This window comes from Capsella rubella, unplaced genomic scaffold (genome assembly GCF_000375325.1).
Source record: "Capsella rubella cultivar Monte Gargano unplaced genomic scaffold, Caprub1_0 scaffold_6, whole genome shotgun sequence".
Classification (NCBI taxonomy): domain Eukaryota; kingdom Viridiplantae; phylum Streptophyta; class Magnoliopsida; order Brassicales; family Brassicaceae; genus Capsella; species Capsella rubella.
The window spans coordinates 906,606-930,459 of NW_006238918.1; the positions used below are offsets into that span (position 1 = coordinate 906,606).

Consider the following 23,854-nt stretch of genomic DNA (forward strand, 5'->3'; position numbering starts at 1 on the left):
TTTTTACGTTTGTACGGTCGGCGCGATCTCTCTCTCTCTCTCTCTCTCTCTCTCTCTCACTTGACTAAACCAAAGAGTGAAAAAAAAAAAAAATGGACCCCAAATTGATTTTCTAATATTACATGAATCGATGTTATTGTCTCTCCTCCTCCTCTCATGTCTTACGAGTAAGTACTATAGTACTTTTTAAAATCAATTACTTAACCTTTAATAATTATGACAAACTGTACTTATATAAGTATATAACTAACTTCAAATTTAACATTCTTTAAAGAGAGAATTTGGGATGGTACAACGACCGTTTAATAAAAGAATAATAAGATTTTTACCATGCATTGTTTTTCATCGTACGTAAACGTGAGTCGCCATTGCGCTGACATATGAGAGTATTAAGTTTTATTGTACATACCATCATTTCACGTTTTGACATGCTTTTCATTGAGAAAAATAACTAATACTTATACATATGTAAACAAACAAACAAAAAACAAGTTGGTCAAACAAAACACACTATCTATTTTATAATTTGAATGATCGTTCGTAAACGAGTTTACCTCATTTAACTTTTAGTTACCGGTCAATACCTAACAATACGACTACACTATTTAATGTGATTAGACTAATAATTGAGAACACAAAAAGTATCAAAAGAAAAAAAAAGAGAAGAAGATAAAGATTGAGCAAGAGAATAACAAAATATAAAATTGGGTATGTCCTAAGTTTGTCATGACATGCGAAAACAAGAAGAATATTGAGAAACTACGAACTTACCAAACACCAACCACTACAAAGCGCCAACCCTTTACCTAAATACAAAGGTGATTAGTTTTATAACTACTTAATTAGTTCTTGAGATAAAACTTAGAATCCATTTATTATGTTCAGTTATATCCTTTCGTATTCCTGTCGGGGTTTTACTACCTGACTTGTCTTTCAAACCTTAATTAATAGGGTCATGCAAATAACAATCCATAGTGTTCCCTACCACTCCGATCATTTCACATATTTTTTTTCTTTCTTATCTAGGCATTTGAGTCTATTTTCATATATCAATACGCCAGTGTCACAGTTAAAAAATTATGCAAATTAATCAAGAAATAGCATATATTCGGTTAATTTCATCCGGAGGAAACCTGGTTAGTAATCTCTTGAAATAAACCATCAGTTTTGAAGTATAAGTTTTCTTCTTTTCCTTATATTGTAAATGTAATTTGTAATAATCGTATAAAATCTTTATTGCATTTAATTTATACAAACTGTTTACAAAGCTGGTATAATTAATGAAAAGTTGCTTTCTAGTAAAGTGTCCCAATCATATATAGAACTGTCTTTTTCTATGCCAGTTAAGCACAATAATTAGTTTTTTCTGCTAAATGAAATTATAAATGTTTCTGTCTATCCTATGTAAAATATCTAGAATTATTATTATACCATATAGTATAATCTTTCTTCCATACTCACTAATCATTTCAAGTTTGATTACCATATCTTCCCAAAAAAAGAAGTTTGTGACCGTGACCCAATCTAAAAGTTGATCATCACGCCAATAAAGATATAGTGGCTGAGGTTCGAAACATTTTTATGTTTTTTTTCGTACGTTAATCATAGAAAGTAATTGATGTTAACATCTCTTAACAACTACTACCAATTCACTTTCATGGACCATACATTTCTTTCTATTTTATCGGTAGACTACAAAAGCATATGCGATATGTTATATTATATCATAAATAGTAAATATCGATAGCATTGTAATATAATCTTGCAAATCACAATGAACAGATTTGCCAAGTCCATCTAAGAATCGTCAAATCACAACGGAAACTCATGTGGTGACACAAAATGTCAAAAACGTTACAGTTAAATGTTAAAACCTAGTTAATATGGCTTCTGACTCAAGTCTGGACCCATGAAACAAATCTCAAATTACTACTATACAAAGACGTGATATGTTTTTTTTTTTCTTTTTCTTTTTCTAGTATTATGACAAAATTTAATATCTGCCTAGGATACTCTCAACTTGTAAATACTTATCTCAGATTTTCTTGGGTAATTAAACGTGTTAATTACCACAGTTTTATGTTTAATACCATGCGAATCTAAAAGACCATTATGAAAAGCTGGACCATTTCACGCAAACCCAATGGCTCCATACAGTAAAATCTTAATCCTACAAAAAAAAAAGAATTTTAACTTTAGAATATACGAGAAAAATTTGAATGCCAATATTATTATTTTTTTTCACTGAAACTATATACACGAAACAGTATAAAGAGAACGAAAAAATAAATAATTCTGCAAAAGCTGTCTGACTGATTGGAATACAATTGTAGAATTTACACAATGATTTTGCTATTGCGATATTCTATTCCAAAGATTCTAAAATCATCCAAACTAATTAATCGATTTTCTGTATATTATTTTCTATAACAAAAATACAAGATATTTTTTGTAAAATACATCATACTATTTCAGCTTTTGACAATTTGAAAAGAAAAAAACAAACATCCAAATAAACTATACCACCCCCCACCATACCACTAGCTAGAGAAGCAGAAAGTGATTGAAGGAAATAAAGCAAGGCACGCGTAGCTCTGACCTTAATACTATATTTACATCTGGGAACTATATGAGGAAATAACTGTACTCAACTTTATTAAAATTACCATTCTCAGAAAACACAATCATAATTACTTCTTTTCAAATGACAGGAGTTATTAAAAGTTTTTTTTTTTTTTTCCTTTTGTCATTTTAAATTAAAGTTGATGTGTATGTGGAAGTTAAGTAACCAATCAAATGAAAATAGAGTGTATATGAAAGCTATAAAATTGTTTCGTACCGTGTCCTTTTTTTTTTTCTGGCCAATCTCTACGCACGAGGAGCACTGTAAACGTAAAACCCCAATTTTTTAAAAGTTACTTTTGCTGTTACGTACGTTTCGAATTGTGTTAATTTTGAATTGCCTAGCAGCAAGTGTTTCGTGTAATTCTTGTGTATATGAGAGGTTTTAGTTTATTTTAGTTGTTATCTGACAAAATACAGACTAAAAACATACTAACTATTTCTTGTTCTACGTTAAAGTTCATGTATATTATATATGTGTAAAGATTAACGGTATACTAATACATATATACATCAATGTAATGTTAAAAGCCATTGTTTATTCATCCATACAAGGGCTGCTGATCATATATGATTATCCCCCTTGAAAATATGAGATGTAAGTTTTTGCTACCATTAGAATCCTGCAGAAACATAATGTGAAGTTTATGTATTTCGTTTTCATCTTACATTGTATACCTCTTAGACTAATCATGTGGTAATTAATAACTTTGAATACAATGTCACTGATGTAGCAAAAACGACAGAGTTAATTACAAAACAAAAACGACAGAGTTAAATTAATAATATAGAAAAGGGTCGTCAAAAAAGTGGATGCAGTCAAAATCCAGTTCCTACAAAATAAATTGGGCATGCGTGTTTCTCACTTTTGTCGTTTTCTAATATTCATATTTTTGTTCTCACGAGTTATTTTCATTTGTTTATGTTTTTTGTTTTTTTTTTTTTTTTTAACTCTTTTACCTCTTTGAGATCGTCAACGCTTTTGTCCCTTGGAGGAAAAAAAGAACAGTTTTCACGGAAATGTGAAAAATGAAAACAACTATTCGATGCTATATTATTGAAACAAGCGCTCGTTACTATATGATTTTGAACTTTTCTACTTCTGTAATATTTATGGAGATGAAGTCCTAAATTGACTTACCCTCGACTCACCCAAGTTTGAATAACGTAACAACGTGGAGAGTAAAGAAGCTTGTGGGCATGGAAATAATGCTACTTTAATTAAATTTGTACTAATAAGTATATTATAGTATATTAAAATATAGTGAAACTGTTCTTAATACATGTTTATTAAGTGAAGAACATCAATTAACATGACACATATTTACGTATTAACAAAGAAGTAGCAATTTAACAGTCAAGGGGACCAATTCGATTAAACAAATATATACTTTTTTTGTTTCCCTTTGGAAATTGGCAATAACACTGAGAGTTGCCCTATGAATTTTAAAATATTATGCTATTTTGTTGGTGTGCTCTTAATAAATCACCCATTCTTATTACATTGAGGTTTTGCCTACTGAATTTTAAAATATTTTCTGTTTTGTTGGTGTGTTCTTAAATCACCCATTACACAACAAACCAAAAAAAAAAAAATAGACTAACCAAAAACCAAAAAAATAATATACAATAATATTTTGTTTTTTCCTACCTACAACTATTTACTTAGCCCTTTGCCTCGATCTTTTAAACCATCCACATTTTTTGAATCACCACCATCAACATCTCTCTCTCTCTATTCTCCTTCTTCTTCTTCTCTCTATCTGAGTCCAGAAACTTTCACTTTAATTACAAACTTGAAACTTTTGAATAAACTCACGAGAAAGTACTGTTCTTTCTTCCTTCTTCATTACTCTGTTTCTTGTTCTTAGTTTGTTTGAATTTTTGTTACAATGGCGTCTCAGAGACATCTAAAAGATCTTCTCGAAGAAGATCAAGAGCCGTTTCAGCTTCAGAGTTACATCTCAGACCGACGTTGCCAGATCAATCGTCCGGTAACGCATTTACAGGTCAAGAAACGCAGACCCATCTCTCAAAACGCTGGTGGTCTTCCCTCGCGTTTCTGCCGCAACGCTTGTTTCTTCTCTCTACGTGAATCTCCCGACCCGAGGAAGTCTCCACTCTTTGAGCTCAAGTCTCCCAACCGTAGCCAAAACGCGATCTTCGTCAACATACCCGCCAGAACTGCTTCGATACTACTAGAAGCTGCGGTTAGGATACAGAAACAGAGTTCAGAAGGTTCTAAAACGAGAACGCGAAACGCTGCAAACGCGTTCGGGATATTTGGTTCAGTTTTAAAGAAGCTAACGCACCGAAAGAAACGCGAGATCAACAACGGTAAAGACGGCGGACGCGTTTCTTCTTCGGTGAAAGACATGTTGAGATGGGAATCTCCGGTTGTCCGTAAAATTGTCACAAGAAAATCCAAACGCAAAGAAGAAGTAGAAGAAGAAAACGTCTCCTCAAGAACGCATAAAGCGGCGTCTGAAACGCAGTTCTCACGGAGGTCGAGTAGTAGTGGCGTTTGGTCAGAGAGTGTTACAAACGGAGAGAGATCTTGGGACGTTGACTTCGACACGTCGAGCAGCAGATCCAACGGTTCAGATGAGTTCCCAATGATGATGAACGGTGAAGATTTTTCGGAAGAGAAACGTTATTGTGAAAGCCCGTTTCATTTTGTTCTCCAAACAATGCCTTCAAACGGCGGTTTCAGAACGCCAAATTTCTCATCACCTGCGGCTTCTCCACGCCACGATTGTCTAGAGGTTTGTCTCTTTCTCCAATTTAATTATTTAATAATGATTACACATTATTGATCATATTCTTCGTTAGTTAAGGAAAAAAAAGTCTGAAGAAAGAAATAATTGATGTTTCGTAATGATAAGATTTGAAAATACAAAATTTGGTATAGAAAGCTTTTAATTAAAATTTAATGACATGGTTTTGACTCGTTGGAATTAGCGGCAGGCAACGTAGTAAGAAAAGTTATAAGAGTAAATGACAAAGATACCCACGCAAACTCATCGTTTGGTAGTTTTCGAAGATGCAACAACGGTTGAAGACAAATGTATATTTCGTCTTTTCGAAAGTGAACTCAGCCTTTTGTGTTGATGAAAACAAAGTTGATCTCTTGTCTCTGACATGCAAATCTCTCTTTTCTTGTTTTTGTGTTTTCTTGTTCTACCAAATAAAATTATTTAGCAATAGACTCCAAAGAAGTTGTCTCTGTCTGTGTATTTCCATCAATCAAAAACAATCTCAAGTCGAATTAGCATTAAGTTAATTATCATTCCAATCTAAAAGTAGTGTTTTTCTTTTATAATATTTGTGTAGAAAGAGAAGAAGAAAGAGAGTTATGAAGTAGAGAAGCTAAAGAAACTAGAAATGGAGGAGGAGGAAGAAGAAGAGGAAGATAAAGAACAGAGCAGCCCAGTTTCAGTTTTGGACCCTCCATTTCAGGACGATGACGAAGACATTCACATGGATGACAATAACATCCCTTCCAGCTTCAGATCTGTACAAAGTACGTTTTTCGAACCACTCTTTTGTCTCAAATTTTCATGCTTCTCTCATTTAATTCTTCCACCTTACCAAACTTTAATGGTTTATAAAAACTCTCTCTTGTACGGGTTTTTATGATGGAAGGAAAAGAAAAAAAGAACAGTAACATGTTCGTGCACCAATAGTGTTTTGTTATTTATTGGTCTCATTGACGTTTACATCACATAGTGTTCACTGACATTTTTGATTTTTCAAAATCTTGTGACTATTTCTATTAGATTTGGGGAAACTTCACATTTTTTGTGTGTGTATACTTCCTTTTTGTTAGATTGGTACATTTCCTTTTTCGTATTTTGTTAGTAAATAATTTGGAGGTTAATTTAGGGTTTTGTATGAATGAAAAATACATGTAACGCCTTTGATTATTTAAGACTAATGTTTGTTTTCTGGATGTGGATTCACAGAAGCAAAGCATCTGCTACTACAGAAGCTTTGTAGATTCGAGCAACTAGCTGGTTTGGATCCCACAGAACTCGAGAAAAGATTGTCAGAACAAGAGAGCGATGAGGAGGAGGAGGAAGAGGAAGAAGACATGAAATGTCTTTACCATTGTGAGATTATAACTCAGAGAGTGCTTAAAACATACTTTGAAGACATGAATGAAGTTCCCCAAGGCATAGAAGCATTGATCTCGGACCTTGCAGCAGAGGAATTACAAAACGACATTGTTTTGCTTGACGATGAAGCTGTAGCCGACATGGCAGCCAAAAGGGTATGCGAGAGACTGAGGTCTTGGAGAGATGTGGAGTCGAACACAATTGATATGATGGTCGAACATGATTTCAGAACAGAGAGTTTGGGGTTATGGAGATCAAAGAACGACGCAGAAGTTGCAGAGACGGTTATGGATATCGAGTTTGAGATTTTCGAGGATTTGGTTGAAGAATTATCAGAAGACATTGGCGGAAATCGATGGTAGACATTGGGGTAGCTTCCGTCGCAAGTAATGACAAACTAACCTGCGTTGTTTAGATGGATGGTGGGTGTATGTAAAAGTTTTGGTTGATGTGAGAGTATTAAGATTTTGTGTAATCCCTTATGCGAACTTAGAAATTCACAGTGAATTTCTGTAAAACTCTCGACTCAGTGTAGTTGTAGTTAACAATTAGACCAAATTTGAATACAACACGTTTTTTTTTTAATTTCGAACTGTGTTATGGAGTTCTAACTTCTAACTAATGGGTCAGTAGGTGCAAAGCAAATTCGTTATGGGCCAAAAATGCACTGGCCTATTTGACACATAAGGCCCAAGAGCTTTCTCCTTCCTTATACCCAAGAAGCTCAAAGAGATGTATAACATTTAGATTTTAGACTAAATCTTTTATTTTGCATATAAAATAATTAATGAAGAGAGACAATTTTATTGATAGGCAAATAATAACCAATGATATTACTATTATTACATCCATATGACAGGAATTTCAGATCGATGTCCATAGGGAATACGTGTGGTCCAATGTTGTCAGATTAGAAACTCCAACTAATTTAAAATCATAATTGTCAAGCATGTGGATCTTTCACTAGAGGTGAAACATAATTTTATTATTATTACATGAAATACAAACTTGGATATACTCTAATTTTTACAATAGGATTAACGAGGAGTTCTCTCTCATATGCTCTATTAGATGACAACATGAGTTGATTATTATCTCACTATAGTTGAGTGATATAGAGAGGAGAATAATTAATTAGTCAAAAGGTGTGTGTTTAATTAAATCAAGTATAGTTATCTCATGTTTAAAATACGACATAATCTTTATGAAAAAGACAGCTCCACTATTATTTTCCTCTTGCGTCGTTGACACCTCGGGTAACGTTTCCCTTTTTTCCTGAATATATAAAGGTTCATAAGAATCGAGTTCATTCCGAGTTTCCACTTCAAGGAGACAACAAATAAAGCTTTATTCTATACTATAAAACAAAATTTTGTCTTGCAATGAATGTTCTCTCTTTTCAGAAATGAAAAATATAATTCCAACTTACGACGAACGAGAAAAAAATATAGATAACGATCATTTGTTAGATTTGAGAACAACAACAAAAAACATGGCCATATGTAGCATAGGTTTAGAGTTGTGTACTGCTCAAGCGTTGTTATGTGGTTGTAATTATAAGTTATAGTAACAAATTATAATAGAATAATTAGTGATGAATTAGATTAGCATTGGGGTTAAATATTAATAATATTAGAGATTGATTACCCGTGAATGGAGTCACGGTCTATCATTCCCTAACGTAACGGTCCCCCGCCACCACAGCAAAATATCAAAATATATTTTAATCTCTAATAGTTTTATCGACCAACCTTTGATTCCATAAGCTCATATATTCCCGTAATATTAATTCTTAGTTTGTCAAACAAAACTACTATACTACTAATATGAGCTATGACGTGAAAAGATAAAGAACCATTCCAATTTTGATCAATCTATCTCAGACACAAAGCTTCTTCCATTTTTTTCTCATATCATCCAAACGACGCTTTGTAATATTATTCAAAGTTGGTTAGATAACTGCGACCATATATGATGATAATTGTTCCCGCAATATTTAATTTGTTGCAATTTATTGTGGAAAGTATCTTGCATTAGTTTTAATTTATTTCTTGTAATTTGCTTAAAGTATCTTGGATACAAAACAATACATAATTATCTCTTCTAAATGGACAAAGAACTGTTTAAGACAAAGAAAGATTATGATTTTAGAGCTAATAAGATGCAGTGTCACTAATGATACAACAAATAATATTTTGTTCTGATTGGTAAATATATTGTATCATGGTATAAACACTTCGTATGATGAAGTAGATATTATAAGATAAAAGATATATATACTTACTAGCTCTATGAATTATATAAGACACACATACAAGGCTTTGTCGTTTGTGTTATACCGCTATGATATTTGGTGACAAAAAAAAATGGTAAAAGTTCAGACATCAATCAAAATCGTGATAATTTTTTTATAATCATTAATCATATATACATTTTGGATTCTAGATTTGATTTATTGAAAAAAAAAAGATATACAAAACTATAAAATGTTTTGAAAACAAAGATACTTTATAAGAATTAGATAGTGTATGTGCTATTAACATATCTTGACAAGATCTATAAAAGGAAAACCAAAATTCAAAAAGGCAATGAAAAAGAGGGGTATATGCTTTGCACAAATGTTACTGTTAAACTAGAATTCAAAAAAAAATTAGGTAGCTTTCTCCTTTTCATTATTATTTCAACGTTTTATCGTTTGAAACCGGCACTACCCTTTTCATACGGACTCACTTTTCTAGTCATATAGAACTTCTTTACCTAATTCTCAAGGTCGATGTTAATGGAAAATCATAGACCTTATTTTTTATTTTTTTTTGGGCAAATCATAGACCTTATTTAATCTTAGTTATTTATACGTTAAAGAAAAAATTTATTCGATGAAGAAATTACAAAATACTCAAGTTTGCAAAGTTATAATATACGGATGTTAGAAAATTTCACAATTAGATGTTATGGAATGGAAGACTCTACAAACTGTGGAAGGATAGGCTTATAATCGGTGTTTGATAAGAGGGGTACATTGATGGATGTCGATAAGAATGTGGGGTCACACCAACCAGCTGGATTTTTTCAATGTATTTTTTTTAAATTTTTAGGTTTTTCCCTTTTGTTTTGAGAATTATTTTCTTGAAAATAAAAATAAAATAAAATCAAGGAAGAAAGGTGAAAAAGAAAGGTTTTTATAGTGCGAAGGCCCATCTTGATGGAAGGTTTGAAACGACGGATGCATGCATTTGTGAACCCTGAAAGTATAGATTATATCACACAAACGGGTATCACACAAGTTATATATATACTTTCACACTCAGTGAGTAGATCATTTCCGAAATGTTAATATCTTTCCAACCATTATACATTTATACTATGACTAATATTATAATTATGTTACGTAGTATGTAATTCTTAGTTGATTTAATTTCAACCACTTCCTACACTGGTGAAATTTTGAAATGAAAAAAAATTGATCGAGTTTTGGCAGCACTATATATCGTATCGAAACTTATGATTTGTTTTGTAGCAATTAATATGCATTGTACTTTCGATATATGCTGATTTTTTAGTGTCCAAGTCGTGTCATATATTTTCCGTATAACTACTCACATATCGTGTTTTCTTAAATTATACGTGAAAATTTTGTGTTTTTAAGTTTATACGCTAATAGTACTAATTAATGTATAAAAAAAAGAAGGAAAATGGCTAGTATTCGTGATGCTAAATGCCTCTGTAAAGACCAATTTTCTAACGCTTATACAAAAAAAAAATATAAATCATAAACCTTTAATAAAATAATTACATGTATATTAAAATACTATTTGGGGAAGGGTTGTCATAATCACGCCATGATTTACGACGTGTGCATCGAAGAAGTAAGAGATTAGGCCATTCGATTGCTGCAGGCTGCAACACCTGATATGCGTATTTTTTGGGTTTTCCTGTAAATTGATTCGAACGTACACGTACATATATATATACTGATGTTAGTTTGAAACTAACAATTTAACAAATAGTAACAAGATAATTGGTCTTCTAGTTCATTCGAGTTCAGTTAGATATATTCGAATTCGGTTCAGTATGGAAAATGCGTTTGTAAACCATTCGGTTCGGTTTGGTTTTCTCTCCGGATATACTATATATATATACACAATGTTTGTTAATATTGAATATCTTTTTCATTTTACAAAACTAGGTTCGGCATTACGCAATATTGTTTTTCTTACAAGAAGAGGAAATCTTTTCTTACTACGTACTTGGTATACTTGATGAAGTGTTATTTTTCTACTAGCCAAGTAACCAATCTTAAATAGATAAAATAACTGTTAGAGAGCAGTAATGGTGGAAATTACAAAACACTGTGTCTGTACCTATGAACACACGTATATAGATATGTGTACATTGCATGGATCGAACGTCTACCTACGTGAAAAGCAAGTCATCAGGTCTGACCACTCTGAGTTTCAGACACTCTCATTAATATTTTTCCTCTTTAATTATATCTTTTTTCAATTGTATTTCTCACTTCTCTATACATATTTGGTTTTAAAAAGAAAAGAAAGTTTATATATTTGTCGGGGCTTAAGACAAAGACTGAGTGAGCAAGACTGAGATTCTTCTGTTCAGCATGTTTCCCTTATTAAGAACTCTCTTCTTCTCTTACAGTTTACTATACACTGTCCATGATTTCATCACTCTCTACGTACTCTGCTTTTATTTCCATTTCTATATTTTTTTTCGTATATATTTTTCCTGTAATGTTAAGAATTGATTGCGCATCTCTCTTTCCACACCAGTTAACACATCGTTATATATAAATCTCATTATGCAGTTGGGGAAATAAAAATGTGACTATATATGTTGCTTTTGTTTGTCCTTTCAAAAGAAATAATTATATCTTCACTTTAGAGTTTAATCTTTTAAAATAAATCCGAATGATCATTACGTGTTTGTCGGCATCTAGCTACCTCATTTAAGTAGGAATTAAACTACTGATCTGTTTGGAAATATTTTTAAAAACCTATCTCTTTATATTCATGATATTTTGCACCGTGGTCCACAACTTTTGTTAGAAGAATGTCTTTCAGTTTTAAAATTTTTAAAAAGTTTTAAACGATATGATTGCTTAGGAATATAGTATACTGATTCATACACAACTATGGAAAGATAGATCTTGTTAGCAAATTAAAGAGATAGATATCTTCAATGATAGAACAAAATATATTATAAAAAAACAGATCATGGTTGTGGCAACTTTCCCTTTTTTCAATAAAAACCAAAGGTTGCTTTAAAGAAAATCATGACATTTTCATATAAAAGAAAGAACCATAGAATATGATTAAATCCCGATGGCTATAATCAATGTTGTAATCTTATAAACAACAATAAATTTTTTTTTAAAAAAATCTAATTATAAAGTACGAGTTTTTTAAAATGTAGGAATACTATATGGGTAATGTACGAATGAATAAAGGCCCTACCGCATACTGTTATTAATTATTGTAATATAATTCGGAAAATTATGGCATGCATATATGTGTCCATAACATCGACCCATCTTAGTAGAGTTCAGATTTTAGTCTTACTTTCGCGCAAAAGCATGCTACTTCGTCTCTAGAGGATGTGGAAATTATAGGCCACTTCTTGAGCACTTATATCAACAAAGACATATGTATATGTATCTATATCTGTAGGTCAATGCAGTTAAAATATACCGAAATTAATTCTTCGTTAGGGTTTGAAAGCATTCAAACACACTATTTCATTTAAGTTATTAGAAAAAATAACAGTCAGAAGTATATATCCGTTAGACTATATAATAATAAAAAGTAAAATATTTTACACCACATTATTGAGGAACTCAATTACGAATGTTTGAAAAGATGACTATTGTCTTAGCTAGTAAATATGTGATTCAGTTCTATAATCAAATCATTTTATGAAATATTTCATTATTATGTCACATTCGATTTGGATGTAATATATCATTCACTATGTTGTGTGTTGTTGGAAATAAATCACAACGCGATTGTGAAAAAACAAAACAAAAACATTTCCGATACCTAAACTGAGTTTGGTATATATATATATATATATTATATGTGAATGATTTATAATTCTTTAAATCAGATTCATTAAAATCAAGAAGAAGAAGAAAATAAAAGAGTGATCAGTCGAAAAAAGAAGATAAGGTGTCAATTAATTTGGCGGTGTTGAAACAATAAATAGGTAGGTAGGTGACAAATGCAAACCCTAGCTACTTGTCTATTTGCCCCCCAAGAGCCATGGATGATGAATCAATTAGTTTTTTTTTTGTTTAGATTCTATTTAAACAAAACTATTAAATTATATTGAGTAGAAGAGTAAGTGAGATATTAGGAAAAGTAAAAAAAAACAAAGCAATCGAATAAAACGGCAACGTTTGGTACGTGTCTGCTGAGGGACTGTTGAAGTCTCCTTCCCATCTCAAGTCAATAAAAGGTAAAACTTTTTAGGGGTCCTCTAATAGACGGCTATGAATGTGACACGTGTCTTAAGCTTGTCAATTTTTTTTTAATATGATGAAATATCTTTCTCCTAATCTTGTTTCTTTCTTCATTAGTCCACTAATTAAATTATTTTAAATCGCAAAGTTAATCTGATTTATTGCGTTTACGAGACATGTGCAACACAAATTACAGTGTAATCTAGTTAATTATTTCATATTCTCATTCGACAGCAAATTAATTCGGATTTTTCACTATTTTTGTTTTTATTCACTTTCAATCAGAACATTTTTAAAAAAAAATATAATAGCTGATTGGTAAGATACTTTAAAAGTATTCAAAAAGACTTAGAACACTACTATTAACCATTGGAATTTATGAATGTATAAATCATGAACGCACAACGCAATAACGGCATTCATGATGGTGGTTTTATATAAATTTTGTATAATTGATGTATTAACTATTTGATATCGGTTTCAATGTAGTGTTTGAGTTATAGTTACAAAATTTCTTAAATACAAATTTGAATGTTTTTATGAAATGAATTTTCGAAAATGGAATTATTGATCATCAGAAGGGATTAAAATTTAGTGAACATTAGGATTGAAGCAATAAAAGTGTCAAAAATAAAAGGACAATAAAGCCAAATGGTTAGGGATTAGACAGGTTGAAATGTTGGGGGAGCATAAAAGCCAATAATTTGGTAATTTTCAGAGGACCCCCCTCTTATTGCGGCCACTTAATTCTATTTAATTTCTCTAATAAATTCACACACATGCCTCTGGAAATTTTCATTTTTAAAAAGTTTATGCATGTATGCGCAGAAGAAACTTTTAAAAGAAAAAAATACGAAGCTTTAAAAAGCTGAATCGCAGATTTAGAAAGTAAAACAAAAGGTACATGAATTGGTTAGCATGACAACCAAATCGTCATAAATCTAATGTTGTAAGAAACATATATATATATATATATATATATATATATATATATATATTTAGGTTATAACTTAAACTGTAATCAAGATTTATATGTCTGTGTGCTATATACTACATATTTATCCCGTTATACTAATCAGTTAATCGTACTAATGATTATAGATGTATATATAGGCATTTCTTTCTATAATAAGTAGGTTTAGAGAAATGAATTCTTAAATCAATCACTCTCTTATAGTTTTTTATATTAAAAGAAATAATCCTAGAAAAACAGGAGACTGATGATGCCAAATAATTGTGTTAATTACTTAATAAAACTAAATGCATAATTCTATAAGCCACCGGTTGTTTTTGTGAAAAGGTCGTACCAATTATGGAGTCACATGCGCAAACTGCAGTGCAATTACCCCCCCATAACAAATCCAAATAATGAAAGGTTCATAGTAAAATCTCTACAGAGAACCAGAGAAGGTATCTTGGGATAGATATGTATTAAACCCTACAAATCTTATTAATAGATTTTTGAACGTAAACACCTTAAATTCAAAGAGAAAGGACCTCGATCTATTATTGTCTCTAAGTGAGACAAAACCTTACATTGATATGAACAATATACACATCAATGCACACATGTATTCGAATTATTTGATAGAGATGATAATGAAAAACTGAGCGAGACACATGTTACAAAACATACATATACATACAAAATCTCATACCAAAAGATCTGTATATTATCTAAGTAATATACATCTCTCTCTCTCTCTCTCTCTCTCTCTCTCTCGCCCACACACATTGAAGAAGAATATAAAGGGTTATTAAGTCATGGGACCATATTGTTTCTGTAGCTTACATTCGACCCTTTTCGTGGACTACACGATCTGTCTCTCTCTCTCTCTCTCTTTCTCTAAAAACAAAAGCTTCAATCTTTTTTTTTTCTTCTCTCTTTTTTTTTTGGGGATTAAAAGGTTAAACCTTTACCCTTCACTATCGATTGATCTTCTCTTTTCATTTCAGTTGAAATACAAATCTGTATTTGAATGGATCAAGATCAGCATCCTCAGTACGGTATACCGGAGCTCCGGCAGCTCATGAAAGGCGGAGGGAGGACGACGACGACATCACCGTCGACTTCTTCTCATTTCCCCTCTGATTTCTTCGGCTTCAACCTCGCTCCGGCGCTTCCGCAGCCGCACCGTCTCCATCAGTTCACTACTAGTGATCAAGAGATGGGTTTCTTGCCACGTGGCATACATGGACTGGGTGGTGGTGGTTCCTCGACCGCTGGACACAACAACAATAACAGTAGTAACTTGAACGCGAGTACTAGTGGTGGTGGAGTCGGGTTTGGTGGGTTTCTCGACGGTGGAGGTTTCGGCGGCGGTGTAGGAGGAGACGGCGGAGGAACTGGAAGGTGGCCAAGACAAGAAACCCTAACTCTGTTGGAGATTAGATCTCGTCTTGATCATAAATTCAAAGAAGCTAATCAAAAAGGACCTCTCTGGGATGAAGTTTCTAGGTTTGCGCTTCTCTTCTCTTCTCTTTTCTTTTCTTGATTTTACCCTAATTTCTCTCTCTCCTCACTTCTTCGTTTTTTTCGTAATTTTTTCTTAAACAAACTTTATGCATACATGTTTTTCCTAATGTCTCCTATACTTTATCATTTGATCAATTAGAAGAAATTAATTTCCAACTGAGGAAATTAATAACATTTGTTACTTACACACTCTAAACAGTATCAATCTTCGCTAAAGAAAATAAACAAAAAAAAAGGTTCAAGCGTTGAGTATTTTGTGCTGTTATTTTGGGTTTTCTTTCAGATTTGACCTTTCATACGCTTTCTTGTTAAAAAATTATAGACCTTTCAAGTGAAAATCCCGAAGACAAATTTAATCCTTTTTAAAATTATATTTATATTCTTGCATTAATAACAAGAAAGAATGTGACCTCAACACTACTTCCCTTGGGTTCCTCAATTTCAACTTACTTTTCAGCTGATCAATATGTATATATATATATAAGTGTGTTACATTCCCACGTATACACAGACACACATATTGATGCGTAACTATAGAGTGGTCAGTTTCAAACAATTTTCTTTAGGAGTTGTTTTGTTTTGGTCAAGAGAATGACCAGACCTTGGCAGTTTCAGTTAAGACACTATCAGGTGCTTTAAAAACCCAAAAGGGTAAAACATAAACAAGAGTAAAACAAAAAGGTTTATTATCATTTCTTTGACTTTGATTTTTTAGATTTCTCCTTTCTCTTTTCTTTTTTACTGATAACTTCTGATTCATCTTTCTTAGCTTCTGAAGATATGTACCCTCTTCTTTTGTGTTAACTGAGCATTGAAACATGTTCTTGTGGTAAACTCTTAGTCCACTAGTAAGTCTACAAAGTCTTTGGTCTGAAAGTTAACTGGTGTATGTTAAAAGAAGACAAAACTTTATGTGTCACTTTTTAATTTTAATTTTATATATATGCATGAAAACGAATATATGAATATCTTATGAATAGTCTATGATTCAAGCTAGTTTCAAGATTAGGGCACTGCTCCATCCGGGTTCAATCAAACATGCATGAGCTAATTTAGTCTTTCTCGCTCTTATTTGCTTTCATATGTTTTCTCAAAATAGGATTATGTCCGAGGAACATGGATATCAAAGGAGTGGAAAGAAGTGCAGAGAGAAGTTTGAGAATCTTTACAAATACTATAGGAAGACTAAAGAAGGCAAAGCTGGAAGACAAGACGGAAAACATTACAGGTTTTTCCGGCAGCTTGAAGCCCTCTACGGCGATTCCACTAACGTGGTTTCTTGTCCCAATCATAACACGCAGTTCATGAGCAATGCCCTTCATGGTTTCCACACTCAAAACCCTATGAACGTTACTACAACAACGTCCAACATCCACAACGTTGATAGTGTTCATGGTTTTCATCAAAGCCTTAGTCTTTCTAACAACTACAACTCCTCCGAGCTGGAGCTGATGACTTCTTCGTCTGAAGGGAATGATTCTAGTAGTAGAAGGAAAAAGAGGAGTTGGAAAGCGAAGATCAAGGAGTTCATTGATGCGAACATGAAAAGGTTGATAGAGAGGCAAGATGTTTGGCTTGAGAAGTTGACAAAGGTTATTGAAGACAAAGAGGAACAAAGGATGATGAAAGAAGAGGAATGGAGGAAGATTGAAGCTGCACGGATTGACAAAGAGCATTTGTTTTGGGCTAAAGAGAGGGAGAGGATGGAAGCTAGGGATGTCGCGGTGATTGAGGCGTTGCAGTACTTGACAGGAAAGCCATTGATAAAGCCGCTATGTTCGTCCCCGGAAGAGAGGATTATTGGTAATAATAAGATCCGAAACAATAGTGAGAATCAGAATGAGAACGGAAGCGATCAAACAATGACTAACAATGTTTCTGTTAAAGGAAGTAGTAGCTGCTGGGATGAGCAAGAGATTATAAAGCTTATGGAGATAAGAACGAGCATGGACTCGGCGTTTCAAGAGATATTGGGAGGGTGCTCGGATGAATATCTATGGGAAGAAATTGCAGCGAAATTGGTTCAGTTAGGGTTTGATCGGAGAAGTGCCTTATTATGCAAGGAAAAGTGGGAATGGGTAAGCAATGGAATGAGGAAAGAAAAGAAGCAAATCAACAAGAAAAGGAAGGATAATTCTTCGAGCTGCGGCGTATACTATCCAAGAACCGAAGAAAATCCAATGTACAACAATCAAGAAAGAGGATATAATGATAATGATCAGCATCGGATGAACGAACAAGGCAATGTAGGTTCTTCGACATCAAACGCAAACGTAACCACTGGGAATCCGAGCGGCGCAATGGCAGCTAGTACAAACTGCTTCCCGTTCTTCATGGGAGATGGAGATCAGAATTTGTGGGAGAGTTATGGGCTGAGGCTAAGTAAAGGAGAGAATCAGTAAGTAATTTGTCTCAATGAAGAAGATGAAGAAGAAGAAGGTAATCATGGTTAACTAATTCTTTTGAGTTAGCTATATATATATATATATGAGAACGATAACCTTGACTTAGCTATTATATCACATGATGCTTAGAATTAATTAAAGAATATTTGTTGGGGCTTAACGAATTTATATCAGCATGTATAAGATGAAAGTCTATATATGAATCAAGTCAAATTAGGCTTTAACCAACGATTGTATACAATGTTTGCTTGTATTTATTTTGTAAGACGTTTTATATCGATCATATTATCGATCTTTCTTTAAATATTGAATTTTTATCCCAATAGCATAAGTAATTTGTTGACCAGAAAAAAAGACATACGTATATACATCCATATATGCTAACAAAGATCGTATCTCATAAAACTCAACTTTTATAAGAGAATTTATTTTCCACATCCCAAAGGCGTAGACACGCAAAACCAGACAAGACATGTCATAGGATAACCAAAAAAAAAAAAGATCTAATGATGCATGTCTCAACATTTAAGGGTGATTCTTCTTTAATTTACCTTTAAATATAATATTTGATGTCAAGAAGAAAAAAAAAAAAAAGATTTATCATAGTTTTAATATGAACATGGCATTTTCCCTCGACCCTTGAATTGAACCAAAATTTCCGGGGGATTGAATCAATAATATTATGATGATTAATAGGAAAGGGATTGACAGACTATGAATAGACTCGAGAGACAATAACATATGAACCAAACGGTTCTTGTCCATTGGCATGCAATAGTTTTCACAAGTTTTTAGTTTTCGTATTTTACTGTAGAATATTAGTTTTCTTTTAATTTTTGAAAAAATTTGTGTTCATCAGTGTTCAGGAAAACTAATTCACATAATAGGGTTTTATTAGTTTTCATAATGAATTAGCTAGTAGGAACTTCAAAAATCTAATCTCTCTTGCTAGTTTATTCTAGAAGAACCATTATTATTTTTTAAATCTTAAATGACTAATAAAATGGTTTTTTCAAAAGAATAAAACACAGCTACTTTAAAACCTATCAAATTTAACCAAACTTGTTATTCTTCTTTCTATATATTCGATTTCTGGATCATAACATTTTTAATGGATGAAATGAAAGATCTCTCGCCTGAATTATTTTATTTGATCGGTTAGTAAACCGTGAAACTTGTTTGAACTTAATATGGTCTTGAAGACTCAACCTAATTAATGTATGTACATAAATGGTGATACAAAGAAAACATACATAGAAGGCTAGAGCTGTAAATTTGGGGTAATCCTAGAGAGAGATAGAGAGGGGGAGATGGAGAGAGTTATGTAGATGGAGACAGAGAGTAAGAGGTAGTGAAGTAAGCTCTGGTCGATTCAGTGTAGTGGTAATGGTCAGAGAGAAGAAGAAAGTAACCATTTGCCTTTTTATCTCTCTCTCTCTCTCCATGATCTCTTCTTCTCCTTTTGTCCCTATTCCCTATAGAGACAGTGAGACACGAGCACGAGTCAATACAATCCCTTCGTACGAACACATTATTGCTGATAACGTTGATTAATTCTGAATTGTCTCTATTCTCATTTAAGTGCTTGTTTCGTTTTATGGGTTCCACACACCAAGACCAGTCCTACTTCTAGAGCTTGATGATTCTTCTTGTCAATACGTCTATTAACTGTTTTGTTCTTATTATTTGGATATCCAACATTAATGATGTATTGGTTATTTTTTTCTTAAACGCCGTGTCATATATTATATATATATATATATATATATATATGTTATGGAAATTTTATATATAACTTTTGTGGAAATTCCTAAATTTGATGTTTTAGAAGCTTTTTTCACATATGTGTTAATAAAACCTTCAAGAATTTTGCAATTACATTAAAAAAGGTAACCCAAACAAAGAAGATTGTACAGTAGTGAATAAGAAAGACTGAAGTTTGTATTATTCATCACTAGCTATAGATTCATTTCAAACTGTTTTCATGACCCTATTTTTATGTTCAGTCACTGCCCTTGTCTCTCTACTCTCTCTGTCCACCCTACGACTAGACACATCATCACCTCATTATATGATTTTATTGTTTTTATATTCTGCTCATTTCAGCCTTCAAAATTCTTCTTTCTTTGGATCTTTGAGTATTTAGTAATTTCTAAATTTTCTAGATAAGATATACCAGAACAAACAAAGTCATACTTTTGTCAACGTAGTTATCAAGATAGTTCAAGTCTATAGAACTAGTAGCCACAAAACCCACAACTTAGTGACATCTACGATAATCTTTTTTTTTTTTTTTTTCGTTGCAAATTTAATAACTGGGACTAAAAGTTTAAGCAGAACATAATACTGTAGATTTTAATTTTCTAGTAGATGTTAACGTATGCTATACATCCTTTTTAAAATAATTAGAACCAAATTTCCCCACAAGAAGGGTTTTAATCATAAATACTTTAATATATATTGATAGCCTACTTTGAGTCTTTGAAGAGAAAGGTAACTTCTTAAAACGTTTGTGATTCTGTATCTGCATTGTCCAGAATTCTTAGTATCACTAAGTAAAAACAAAGAAGTGGTGTAAAAACACATGTTTGGAATCAAGCAGTACTTCGTTTTCTTCTCAGAAACTCAAGAGATGCCAATGCGCCTTAATACAAGAAAATGGAAATTTAATTGTTTACCCGAACCGTCTAACAGCTTTGTGTTCTCACTTCTCAGGTTCGGTTTTGCTCTAACCTAATAAGTAAAAAGGAAAAGAAGAAAAAAAAAAGGAAACAACGGAGAGAAAAAAGGAAACTTGAGTCATTAATTTAAAAAGTAACCGTTAGCTACGAAAACTTGAGTCCCAAACAAAACACATCTCATCAACAGTTTATAAATAGACTCGATATCGGACCTCCTCGAATGAGTTATAATAATCAGAGAGAAAGATGCAAATTTCATTGCTCTGATTTTACCATTCTCACCTGCTTAGGTGGTGGAAGATGTTGATGATACTTTGATAAATTCTTCTTCGGCTTTCGTTATGTAGGATCGGAAGACTGCGAGGAATAAGATGATCACACTATATATGATGTTATTAGTAAGATGATGATGATGTTCAACAAAGACGTCATCGAAGAGGAGGAAGAAGAACGACGGTTCCGGTCTAGAGAAGGAGATTCTCCGGTGATACCATGGAAAACTTAGGAAACAAAGCTTCCGGATTGGAATCTCACATCTTCAAGCCCATTAAGCAAAAGGTTTTCAGCCCACCAATTACATTGAGGTCTAATTTTTTATTTTCATCTTATTAATGCTTTTTTCAAATGCAAGTTTTTTTAAATTTGGATGCTAAATTTACAAAATGATATGAATACTAATTGGATTGTGGATCCAGTCTTAGATTGTTAGAGATTCCATAAATTCAACTTGTTTTCGCATCGTTATGTAGATTTAGCATTTAAGCTTTTAATTTGATTTCTTAAAATATTTTTAATTTGTTTCTTTTCTTTATGGATTTTAAAAAATTTAACAGAATATTATAGAAGTTTGTACATATTTTTATTAGATGTTAACTTATATATACTGTACATCATTTTTTTAATAATTACAACGAAATTTCCCCACATAAAGGGTTATATCATAAATATAATTTACACATTCCAGGCTACTAGTAGTATCATATATATGCCCATATTTTTATAAGACAACAATATCTAATAGCAAAAAATAAATAATTTACACCGTCACGTTATAGCCAGAACAATAAAACCAAAATTTCAAAAAATTCTGTAATGGACCTTTTAGTATTTGTAGTCTTTGACGTGAAGGCTCTCGGAAGCACCATCACCTAGCTGTGCATCACCCTTGTAGCCACCAAGGGTTGCTTCAGAGTTGGCCTTAGCTCTAGCCAAGAACGCCTTTTGAGCCTTTTCCACATTCTCTTCTTTACCTCCCCAAGCCTTGAGCGTACTCTGTTGAAGCGCTCGTCCATATGAAAACGTCAAGCTCCATGGTTTCTTACCTTTGAGCTGATTAATGGCGTTTAGATTCACAGTTGCTTCTTCCTCACTCTGTCCTCCAGACAAGAACACAACAGCTGGAACCGCTGCAGGAACCGTCCGTTGTAAAGCACGAACGGTGTGCTCTGCAATCACTTCAGGTTTGACCTTGGAGCCACTGTCAGAACCTGGAGTAACCATGTTTGGTTTCAGGAGTGTTCCTTCCAAGATAACATGGTGATCACTAAGAGCCTTGTAACAAGCCGCAAGGACTCGTTCCGTGACATAAGCACATTTCTCAATATCATGAGATCCATCAACAAGAATCTCTGGTTCAACAATAGGTACAAGACCATTCTCTTGGCATATGACTGCGTATCTCGCTAAACCGTAAGCATTCTCATGGATAGCTAACTCAGAAGGCTCCTCGTTTCCGATTTTGAGAACAGCACGCCACTTGGCGAAACGTGCACCAGCTTCATAGTATTTCTTGCAACGGTCACCAAGCCCGTCGAGGCCAGTGGTTGTGGTTTCACCATTTGTACCAGCGAGCTCAACGGTTCCTTTATCGACCTTGATACCTGGAAGCACTCCAGCTTCCTTCATCACATCAACAAATGGTTTCCCTATAGAAGAAATCAACAACATCATGCATCAATGATATATATAGAATCAAGAAAACATGAAACCGTTTTGTGAGGTTTTTTGAGTTTAATTAAAGACCTGAAGCAGTTTTTTGGTACAGTGTTTCCTCGAAGAGGATGATACCACTGATGTATTGGAGAGCTCCAGGAGTGGTGAACAAGAGCTCGCGAAGAGCACGTCTGTTTGATTCAACGTTCTCGACGTTAATGCTTACGAAACGCTTCCCGATTGTTCCAGTGGACTCATCAGCAGCGAGAATACCTTTTCCCGGGGTACCGATGTAAGCGGCATTGGCGATGAGCTCATCTGTAAAGATCAACAAACACGAGATAGATTCAGCTTTGACATCGATCACACTTAATTTCAAGATTTGAAGCAGTTCGTGACAAATTTATGCTTTACCGGAGAATTTGGATTTGAAGCACGACATTTTAAATAAAAGAAGCGACGGCGACTGTGTCAGAGAATATACTTCCGAAGATAGAAACAATCTTTATGTAATGTCTTTATGTAATGTTTTGAAATAGAAGAGAATGGGCTTTTAAAAGGCCGCCTAAGAGATAGACACGGCGACAAATATGGAGTTATACAAGCGGTTCATATAAATTCTCGCTTCGCAACTCCAAAATTGTCGGTTCGTATGACGCTCTTTTCTATTTTTCTTTTAGTACCATTCTATTTTTAGTCTTCTTCTTGCGAATTCATATACTTAAAATTGTTAATTTTGGATTAGAGAGAGGATAAAACTCCGTGAAATATTGCAAGACGTTGTTGTATAAAGCTAAAACTAAACGTGTTATCTAAAATTTTTGGTGGTTGCGCCCGTGAACTTAGCACTTGCATGCTGCTCACCAAAGAATACTTAAAAAGTTGCAATAAAGAATTTAGATTTATTTATACAAATTGGGATAGTGGAAATCTCAAAGCATGTGGGCCTTTGAGGAAAAGTCCACCAATCCACACTTGTTAGCGTCATTCGTGACGCCAATTGCTCATTTCTCCCCTTATTTTAATCTATAAAATTATTTCTGCCATTTTTTACCTTTTTCGACCACCAAAAGAAAAAGAATTATATATTACAAAAAGGTGTGTTTGATTTTGATAAATGATAAACCATATAATTTATCAGAATT

General features: G+C 33.1%; 3 protein-coding genes across 3 annotated transcripts; 2 read left to right on the forward strand and 1 right to left on the reverse strand.

Moving 5' to 3' along the window:
- The first annotated feature begins 4,282 nt into the window (after positions 1 to 4,282).
- LOC17881549 lies at positions 4,283 to 7,325 on the forward strand. The gene is made up of 3 exons (XM_006287434.2): positions 4,283 to 5,387; positions 5,956 to 6,145; positions 6,588 to 7,325. The coding sequence occupies exons 1-3, from the start codon at positions 4,515 to 4,517 to the stop codon at positions 7,100 to 7,102; spliced, it is 1,578 nt and encodes a 525-aa protein (XP_006287496.1). The 5' UTR covers positions 4,283 to 4,514; the 3' UTR covers positions 7,103 to 7,325.
- A 7,764-nt stretch (positions 7,326 to 15,089) lies between these two features.
- Positions 15,090 to 18,372, forward strand: LOC17881326 (trihelix transcription factor PTL). Its single transcript, XM_006287272.2, has 2 exons — positions 15,090 to 15,673; positions 16,791 to 18,372. The coding sequence occupies exons 1-2, from the start codon at positions 15,195 to 15,197 to the stop codon at positions 18,091 to 18,093; spliced, it is 1,782 nt and encodes a 593-aa protein (XP_006287334.1). The 5' UTR covers positions 15,090 to 15,194; the 3' UTR covers positions 18,094 to 18,372.
- Positions 18,373 to 21,628: 3,256 nt separating this feature from the next.
- On the reverse strand, positions 21,629 to 23,218 carry LOC17882768 (fructose-bisphosphate aldolase 4, cytosolic). The gene is made up of 3 exons (XM_006287960.2): positions 23,124 to 23,218; positions 22,800 to 23,027; positions 21,629 to 22,702 (listed from the first exon to the last, which is right to left on the reverse strand). The coding sequence occupies exons 1-3, from the start codon at positions 23,149 to 23,151 to the stop codon at positions 21,879 to 21,881; spliced, it is 1,080 nt and encodes a 359-aa protein (XP_006288022.1). The 5' UTR covers positions 23,152 to 23,218; the 3' UTR covers positions 21,629 to 21,878.
- Between the last annotated feature and the right edge of the window lie 636 nt (positions 23,219 to 23,854).